The sequence below is a fragment of the Benincasa hispida genome, chromosome 9 (genome assembly GCF_009727055.1).
Source record: "Benincasa hispida cultivar B227 chromosome 9, ASM972705v1, whole genome shotgun sequence".
In the NCBI taxonomy this organism is placed as follows: Eukaryota; Viridiplantae; Streptophyta; class Magnoliopsida; order Cucurbitales; family Cucurbitaceae; genus Benincasa; species Benincasa hispida.
Window position 1 is genome coordinate 61,661,251 of NC_052357.1, and position 10,157 is coordinate 61,671,407.

At 36.8% G+C, this 10,157-nt stretch overlaps 1 protein-coding gene across 1 annotated transcript; it reads left to right on the top strand.

Moving 5' to 3' along the window:
* Positions 1-656: 656 nt before the first annotated feature.
* Positions 657-4,429, top strand: LOC120085206 (glucose-induced degradation protein 8 homolog). The gene is made up of 7 exons (XM_039041099.1): positions 657-856; positions 1,822-1,963; positions 2,392-2,539; positions 2,664-2,739; positions 2,895-3,006; positions 3,143-3,234; positions 3,887-4,429. Exons 1-7 carry the CDS (start codon positions 824-826, stop codon positions 3,929-3,931), a joined length of 648 nt encoding a protein of 215 aa, XP_038897027.1. The 5' UTR covers positions 657-823; the 3' UTR covers positions 3,932-4,429.
* Positions 4,430-10,157: the final 5,728 nt, after the last annotated feature.

The following is a 10,157-nucleotide window of genomic DNA, read 5'->3' on the forward strand; positions in this document are numbered from 1 at the left end:
GTCGGAAAGGAGACAAGAGAGGGAGGAGGAAGGAGAAAAGAGAGGGAGATATGAGGAAGAAACCCACGACAACAAGATCTGAGGAAGAAACCTACAACGAGATATGAGAAATTGAAGAAGATGAAACGTGAATGAGATATGAAAAGATGAGAGAAAAAAATGAAATTATTAAAAAAACCATTATTGGAGTGTGGGTGAGATATGAAAAGTTTTCTTTTTTGTATTTTCTTTTAATGTTGGGAGAGTTAAATAGTAAAAGGCGACTTATGTGACATTTATGAAAGAATGAAAAGTTCAAGACATAAGCATAATATTAGATTATAATTAATATTTAACCGTTATATAATGACAGACCCAAATTATATTGTAATACCCCACTCTCTTCAACACAATTTGGGGCCCGAATTCCGGTGAATGGTTGAAAGATATAATTTTCAAACGTATAAGGGTAGTTAATTGGTCGAGGTTTTTTCAGGGGAAAAAATGTTAATTTAATTGGTTAGGGTAGAAATAATAATAATAAAAAAAGGTTGACGCCGTAACTTCTAGTCTTATCCGGAAATTTTAGCCGGAGCGCGTGAACAATACTTGCGGTAAAAAAAATGAGTATCGGGCTGCAAAAAATTCCGATACAGAGTCGGATCGTACCTCGCAAGTCCAAGACGAAGAAGGGGGCCGATTAGAGAGATCGAACTCCATGAAACATCTTCCTCTTCATCGCAACGGCCACTCCCAAATCGTTATCCTCTTCTCCTCCGCCGCTTTCTTAACTTAGCCTCTCAATCACTCAACTGCTTTATTTCTCGCCGGCCGACGAGTAACCATGGACGTCGATCCTCGTCACTACGACCACATCGTGAGTTCACTTTTCTCTCAATTTCTGATATGGAATTATTCGAACTTGTCTTCTTCAGATTAGCAAACCACTTGCTCATTTATGTTCTGTTTAGTCGCCATTGCTCGATTACTTTGTTTCTCTCTATCTTGGTCAATTTCTGAAGTTTTAGTTGGACCCTAGCCGTTCTTACGCTATTTCACTTGCTATCACAAACACTTTTTTTTTTTTTTTAATGCTATTGCTCTCTCTCTCTTCAAACGAGGAATAATCGAACAATTGAAATTGCAGTTCGTAGTTCACTTCCCTTTTTGATAATATTTATTTGCTTGTTCAAAGAAGCTAATTTCTGACATCGGATATCGAACAATCATTTTCTGTTCACGTCTGGATAATTTCTATTACGTTAATGTACAACGTTTTAGTAATGTGTCGGCTACTTGTTTATATGGTGACAAGTTTGGAATCAGATAGACATTTAAAGAATTGCTATTGAGCAATCATTTTCCTACTTGTTTTTCATCTGGTATTTTTAACCTTTGCTATCCAAGATGGGTGTCATTGATATTGACTGTCCATCTTGAGGGGGAGTATTAGAGTTTGTTGTGTTTGTTATTTTAACCATATTCTGTCTTTCCTTTCTTCCCCTGCATTATTTGGGTATTTATACATTGCCCTTTCATTCAATAATAGCTGAGGCAAGTTTAATTTACTCTCAGACATTATAAGGTCACATCGCAGATGGCACAAGGTTGGTTGCTTCTATGTGAGAAATTTCCTTGTCTGGTTCTATATGGGTGTAGAATCATATTTAATTTCTAATTTCATTTTTCCTTGTGGGATCACCCTCTGGAACTTCATTATAGGTGAATAAGAATTCAAGATTGTTTACCGCAATGGTTTTGACCAGTTTGATTCTCGTGAAATTGTTAGTCTTATTTACTTGTTCATTTTAAGAACTTCACTTTTCCCACGTTTCATGACAGGCTGTCAATGATGGTGATATCCAGAACATTGTTCTATCCTACCTTGTTCATAATTGTTATAAAGAAACTGCAGAGTCGTTCACTACCTGTACTGGGCTTAAGCAGCACACGGATTATCTTGTTGACATGGCAAAAAGAAAAAGTTGGTGAAAAATTTCTCTCTTGCTAATTGGGAATTCTGAGACTGTTTTTTGTGCTCGAATATAAATCTACATCTATTTGCCAAATTGTTTGACCCCCTCAAACAATCTGAATGAAATACATTTAGTTGTTTGCCTTTCTATAGGTAGACTCTTCTGGTATGAATCATGATTTATTTTAGAACTCTCTTGTAAGGAATAATGGTTTATTTCCACTGTCTTAAGTGGCCCCCAAGTTTAGGAATAAATTCACTGCAAAGGAACTCAGCCTGGACACTGAATTCCCTCAAACAATCTGAATGATATGCATTTAAAATTTATAATCTTTGAGCTTAGAGTTAATTTAAATTTGTTTATGTACACTAAATCTCCTTTTATATTCCCTCAAAATTCAACCTAATTTTTATCTTTAATCTTTTTGTGTTTTCAGGAATTTATGATTTTGCAGTAGAAGGGAATGCACTTAAGGCAATTGAGTTAACGGAAGAGGTAGCAGATGGTTTACTTGAGAAGAATGAGGACCTGCATTTTGATCTTTTAAGTCTTCATTTTGTTGAACTTGTTTGCTCTAGGAAATGGTGAGCCCCCACCATCATCACAATTTTATAACCTTGACTTTAAAACTCAGTTTCTGATGGTCCGATGGGCGTCTGTATTACAGCTCATACTTTTGATTCTCATTCTTGTTTGTTTACATGGCAGCACAGAGGCCCTGGAATTTGCTCAGGTCAAGCTTGCCCCTTTTGGGAAGTTGCATAAATATGTGGAAAAACTTGAAGTGCGTAGCTGGTAGCTTGATTTAGGATATTCTCCATCCTTTCTGGCATTTTATTTTATTTTATTTCTCTCATTCCTTTGTTGAGCATGCTGAGCTGAACCAGCTTACATAAATATGTTGAGAAGCTTGAAATACTAATCACTGTGTCGTTGTAGGATTTCATGGCCCTCCTTGCTTATGAAGAACCAGAGAAGTCTCCAATGTTTCATCTGCTTAGCGTGGATTACCGGCAAAGAGTAGCAGAAAGTCTAAATCGAGCAATTATCGGTTTGTTCCTTTTTTCCTTTGTGACTTTATTTTACATTTTCTATAATACTATCAGGGAGGTGCGATACAGATTTTAAATCTAGCCTCCTATATTGTGCGATCAACTCCTTATTCCTGTGGTCTTGGTTGAAATTAGCGCATGGAAATTTGCCGAGCTATACAGCAATGGAAAGGCTGATAAAGCAGGTGACTGTAGTTAGACAGTCCTTGAGCCAAGAGCTGGGCAAGGTAATCTGCACATTCTAAATTCGTGTCCTTGAGCTAAGAGCTATAAGGGAGGTGCGATACATGTGTGTATTTATTGTCAATTCTTTCAATGTGCCTGCCAACTAATTCAGTGATTTGCAAGAGATGGTCCTGATGAAAATATTGTTTATCCCCCATTATGTTTTTCACTTATGCTAATTGCGCAAGACAAGTAATTTTAGTCAAGGATTATATTTTCTGCTCGAACAAGTGATTTGGAAAAACTTGAAGTGCGTGGAATTATATTTTCTTCAAAACTCGAACAAGTGATAATGGAAAATATTGATGTGTTTATTCACATTATGTTTTTCAATGTGCCAACTATTTTAGAGGGGGTGCTTTTTATGGGGCTTGTTTTTTTTTATGCCCTCGTATTCTTTCTTTTTTTCTTTATTAATAAAAGCCGATTCTATCCCAAAAAAAAAAAGGGTGATGTTTCCGAATTATTTCTTAAACTTGAAATTGGTTATCTTTAGGTTAGAGCATGGAAAAGGGTCATTGATGTCATTAGCTGCTGTTTCAATTACTAGATGTTTTATAAATGATTATTACTCAATAGAAATCAATGTTAGGACTATAGAAACCTATGTTGGTAACTAATCTTACATAATTGTTTGTATCTCTGGATTTTCAGGATGGGGTTCAATCATTTTCTTTGAGGGATTTTCTGAAAAGCTAATTCAAAGAGTTCGGTTCAGGCTCACAGCACTGAGATGCAACCACCAGCTTCAGATCTTGTTGCCAACCATGGTTGTGGTGCTCTCTTCATATGCTTTAGGTGTGCCGTGTAGGCCATAAACTGTGTCATCTAGGTCCCCTGAGCAAAAGTTTGTTTCCTTTCAGTTTGGTGACCTCGTTGTCCTAATGGCTTGTATTGTGATTGTACATGCTCTCTTATTTTGCTGCTTGCCCTTTCCCCTCTTTTCTTTTATTCTTCAAAATTTAATGTATGGAGATCTTGGCTCGCATTATTGTGTCTCATAGCCCGGTTCTGGCACGGAGGATTGAGGAACATGGAAGGAACTCTACTTTGTTGTCATATGCGATATCATCAAATGCCAGCTTTGTTTCAGTGTGTCAAAAAGCCTGCATCATCATATGAGTGAATTATCGTCTTTTTGCATTAGTTGTGTTCGAAAGAGGAAAATACTTCAAGAAATTCACATTGTATTTTCTCCCCAGTTGGGCTCTGGAATTTGTCTTCATAATAAACGTGAATGCATCTCTTTCCAGTAAAAGTTCAAATTCTTTTAGTTATTAAGGGATGGATAACAACCATCAATCGAGATATAAATAGTTCAAAACGAGAATGCCTTCATCATTTCACTGATTTCTTGGACAAATAGGAAGTGATGCAATCACTAATTATTGAACTTGGTCTATTTCTAATGCCTTCCAAATATTTACGAGTAAAGTGAAGGGGTATCTCCTAAAAGAAAATATATGAAATTGAGTGTCAAAGGGCGAGTTTTAACTTCAGCTGTTGAGACATTCTACAGTGGAATTACCTTTCAAGAACAGTTAAAAAAAAATTGATAAAATTTTAATCATGATAATTATACGCGTTATCTCAAGGTTGATTAAAATATGATCCTATGTAGTTATCAAATACAATTACTTAAGATCTCATTGGGACTCGGCCTTTAACAAAAATAAAATAAAATAAAATTATATATATATATATATATATATATAAGATTAACATGATGGGAAGACATGAGATTAATGAAAAACTTAGAGGGAATGAGTTCAATCCATAATGGCCACGTGTCAAACTTCCAAATCTTGAAGCATATGATACGGTAGGTGGACAACGTCGAGTGTGCGAGGAGCACACTCAGGGATGACCTGAGGCTAGCCAAGATATGTGCCCAAGGTGTTTAGGCATATGAGCTGGCGCACAACAAGTTAATGGGAGGTTATCGTGACATAGGGAATAACATGGGCAGGCAACCCCTATCACATTCTAAGAGTTAGTACATGTACTCGATATGCAGGTGGTGCACACGAGAGTGCCAAAGTGTGCGCTCAATGGGGCGAGTAGGCACCCAACACAGGTAGGTGGGCGCAAACCTTGCAAACACCTTAGGTGAGCACGTGCAACGAAGGTGTGCCCTCGAAGGGCGATGACGCACTCAACAGAAAGGGGCACACGGGCGTCATAGTGCGCGCTAGGTAACGAGCGACAAGGTAGCACACACATGTGTATGGGAGGTGCACCCTTGCTGCCCATCTAGCACAAGCAATCAAGCGAACTACTTTGGTATGCAAAAGAGCATGGTCCAAGGTGAGTTAAAGTGCAACCCAACAATCTTGGAGTTAACTTACTCAGATGCATGACAGCGTGGCAGGTATTTTTGAGAAGCACTTAGGGATAAAAGATTATCACTTAGTGCACTTGTCTACGCTTGGAAGAAGTGATGAACTGGTGTGCAACAAGGGTGAGTAGCTAGCGATTTTGATGGCAAGAATGGTGGTCACTCTTGATCATACAAAGTTATTCTAAGATCATGGGTGGTTACCACCAATGTTGTTAGTTAGCTAGATCATGGGCAATTATACCTAGATCATAGGTTGTTAACTGGAGAAAAAGGTGGATCAGTGGATAGTTGTTCAAGTAGTGGGAGAGTGGAGTAATACTTGGGATATGGGTAGTTACTCTTGAGTGGGTCACGATCTGGATAGTTGATAGAACTCGGATTATCTATTCACCTTTTTGACAAAAATGCCAAAGAAGCTGAGACTTTCCTCCTTCTACAAGGTCACAGAGTGTTCTCAATACAAAGCAAAAGATGATTTCTAGCTTATGTCCCCACTCCCATAAATAATATTTCTTGTAACTAACCGAATATTTTCTGCACAGGCCCTACATGAAGCACCATAGCCCATAACCAATTTATTCCCATATCTCTTAGCTATTTACATTTTATTCCCCTATTTTATTTCTTTTTCTCACATATCTCTTAATAATTAGGGGTCTATCACTACCCGTCCCCCAAAAAACCACCTTGTCCTCAAGGTGAAAGTTAGGGAATTGCTTTGTCATATGCACGCCATTCTCCCAAGTCGCCTCCTCTGGTGACATGCCATCCTATTGGATCAAAACTTTAAAATCGATTGGTGAGATGACCGTAGTTCCAACTTTTCACACACCAAAAACAACGGTCGATTGTGGGTGCAAAGGTCCATCTTTCTGCGAAATTGGGGAGGCTGCGATCCTAGGTAACACTGAGCCAATTGCTTCTTGCAGTTGGGACACATGGAAAATGGGATGGATACCTACATGATCAGGGAGATCGAGCATGTCGCCACCAGGCCAACTCTTTCAATGATCTGGAAAATGCCAAGGAAGCGAGAAGCTAGCTTTAGATGTTTATGGATAAACAAAGATCTCTGGTGATATGGTTTGAGCTTGATGTATACCCAATAGATAATTTTAAATTCTACTTTTCATCGTTTAGCATCCGCAAGGGATTTTATACGTTGTCGTGTCCCTTATAATGTGGCCTTCATCCGCCTCAGCATTTCATTTACATCCTTCAACAGCATGTCAACTTCGCCTACCACAACAATCCCTGCTTCATAAGATACTAACTGGACTACGGGGCGACCATACCCCACTTCATATGGTGATTTTTTTAGAGATGTATGATAGGATGTATTATAATTGTACTCTGCCCAGGTCAACCATTTTGACCATTTAGTTGGTATTTCCATGGTAAAACAATGTATGTAAGCCTCCAACCCGCGATTGACCACTTCCGTCTAACTATCAGTTTATGGGTGATACGAAGTGCTCTCCATCAATTGAGTCCCATCAGCTTAAATAACTTTTCCCATAATAAGCTTGTGAACACCTTATCCTTGTTTGACACAATACTTTGCGGTATGTCATGCAATCTTACTATTCCACGAAGGAACTCCCTTTCTACTGTTGCTGTTGTGAAGGGATGTCAGAGTGTGATAAAATGAGCATATTTTGATAGTCGATCTTCTACTACCATTATGGAGTTATACCCTTTTGACTTTGGCAAACCATCAATGAAATCCATGCTAATGTCATCCTAAATCAACTCTGGTATAGGCAAATGATGTAATAATCCTGTTGGTGCTAATGACAAATACTTAGTTTGTTGACAAACCGAGTAATCTCCCACGATAGAACGCACCCAAGCTTTCATTCCTTTCCAAAAAAAAAAAAAAAATCTTTCTTGAGTCGTTGATACATTTTGACCATTACGTTATGGCCTCCTATTAGATTGTTATGGAATTCTTGAAGTAGTAGGGGAATTTTTGGGGATGTGGAAGGCAACACCAATCTTTGTTTGTATAGTAGTAATTCCCCTTTCATAGAGTACCCTTGAGGAAGTGGATTTCCAGCTTGAATAGCCTCTCGAATCCCCCTCAATTCATCATCCTGATCGACTTGGCTAATGAAGACCGTTTGGTTTATACCATCCACAAAGCTCAACATACTTAATTCCATTTGTTGTTGGCATTTGAGATAGCGCATCCACTGCAAAATTTTCTAGCCCCTTCTTATATTCAATCACAAAATCATACCTGATCAGTTTGGCCACCCACTTCTGATATTCACCAGAATTTACACGTTTCTCTTGAAGGAACTCGTATGAGGAGAACCTAGAGTGGAAGCGGATTGATCAAATTCCATTAATTATTGAATACAAAGTTTACAGTAAACATACAAATAGATATGCATTTAAATTAAACTACAACATGCTTCACAAGAAAAGGATTTCAAGAAAACTTCACCTTTAAAGAAATTTTCTTCATGAATCTCCCTTGAACAGTCATGAACAACTTGAAGACCTTCTTCAAGATAGAACTCTCGAACCAAAACCCGAACGCAGCCACAGTGAAACCTCGATATTCTCAGGGTGAGAACTCAGGAGTGGTGGGTTCTGACTATTTTAGTTTAGAGGGGAAGAATAATGTGGAGGAGGAAGAAGATTGAGATTTTTTTCACACACAACTCAAAGATACAAAACTCTTCTGTAAACCCTAATCGTTCAACAACAATATTCATCTAGTAGAAAAGAGAAAAACTATTTTTCTTTTATTCTACTTGCCATAAAAACATAACCACCTTCACTAAAGTGGGTGGAGAGAAAAGATGGGGAAGGGAGTTGTAATTCCCTTCCATATTATTCAAATAATAATAATAATATAATATAGATAAATATGATAACTAATTTATCATATTATATTTATATTAAATTATATTTTATATCAAATATAACATATAACCTATAGTTTTAATATTGTATCACATACAATATAAACTATAGTTTCTTTTCTCTTTTATATAACATTTAATATAAATCATATTTATGTTAGAGTTAGAAAACACGTAGCGGAAGAAAAAAGGATCATTAAGCATTCTAATTCATTAATTTCGGCTTTAAATTAAGCATGCTCATAAACTAATAAGTGGGTTTCATGACATACCTTTGAAGAACCTCTTGGAATTCGAATTCCAGCTGTAAATCTTCCCCAAATTTGCTTGTGAACTACCTCAAGGCCTTCTCTACTATCCTCTTGGTATCTTAGATTGAGTTGGGACTCAAAATAAGCTTGAATTCAGGGAATTTGGAGATGAGATTACTGCATCACCATGGTAGAAGGCTTTTTTCAACCTTTAAAGTTTTTCAGCAAAAAAAACATAAAAAAACATGCATAATTCTCAGCCCAATCTTCATTTATTGCATGACTATCATGCAAACTCTATTGCTGCATCTATTACAGCTCATGCTTGGAAGATTGACTCAAGTTTATGGTAGAATGTGTGTGAGTTACTTGTTTTGAAAGTGGAAAAATCTCACTTTTTGGGATTTTCCATTTTCCATCTCTTTTCAATTTTTGATTTTGCAATGGATTTCTAAAATCGATTTTTCAAAAAATGAAATCTTTATTAATTTTAAAAATTAATTCATTAATTAATTTTCTAATAAAATTATAATAAATAATCAATTAAACAATTTAATTAACTCTAATTAATTCAATATCAAATATTAAATTAATTTAACACTAGTTCCACCATCATGAATCCCTATTCATGAATTAATATTTAAATCATATTTAAATATTAATTGATTTTCCAATTTCGTTTAATTCCAAAATTGAACGTGATTATATTACATATAATTACTAATTCCTTTAATTCTAATTTGAATGTTTCAAATTAAATTATCACGCTACTCTAAGACTAATCAATTTGGAGCTAGTAGGGGGATCTCATGGACCTACAGATCATGGGCTCCAATGATCCAAAATTAATTGACTAAGCTCTTTATACCGAATTAACCCTCATTTATTAACTATTGGGTCACTTCAATAAAGTCCAGAGTTGCACTCCCCTCACGGTAGATATATTATGTCCACTCAATATAACCATGATTAGTAAGTTAACCCTTCACAGGTTGTTCATAATAACGGCTGGGTCAAATGGCTGTTTTACCCCCGAGATTACCTCTTGTTCCTTAAGTCCCACTGATCCTCTAATGAACAATTGGTTTGTGGTCCAATCAACAAATCGAGTCCCTTTTGGGCCAATGAGAGGATGAGACCCCTTGTTCAAGACCCAAAGTCAACACTTAAGGGAACAACCTCTATACTATCCCTAAAAGAGGGTAAGAAAGAATTCCATCTTGCACCATATGTTCCCAGCTATCTACCCGGTCTTACCCCTGAAATAGAGGTTTATTGAGCCGGCGTTAAGCCAACCCTCACCTATGCAAATATAAGGATAATCCCGAATAAATAGGAGTTCATAGTTAGCTCAGGATTAAGGTCAAGTTACATAGGTCATTACTTTGAAATAGTCAGTCTTAAACAGTAAACAATGTTATAAAGTAAGAATGACTTATTTCGTAGTTCGATCTTAT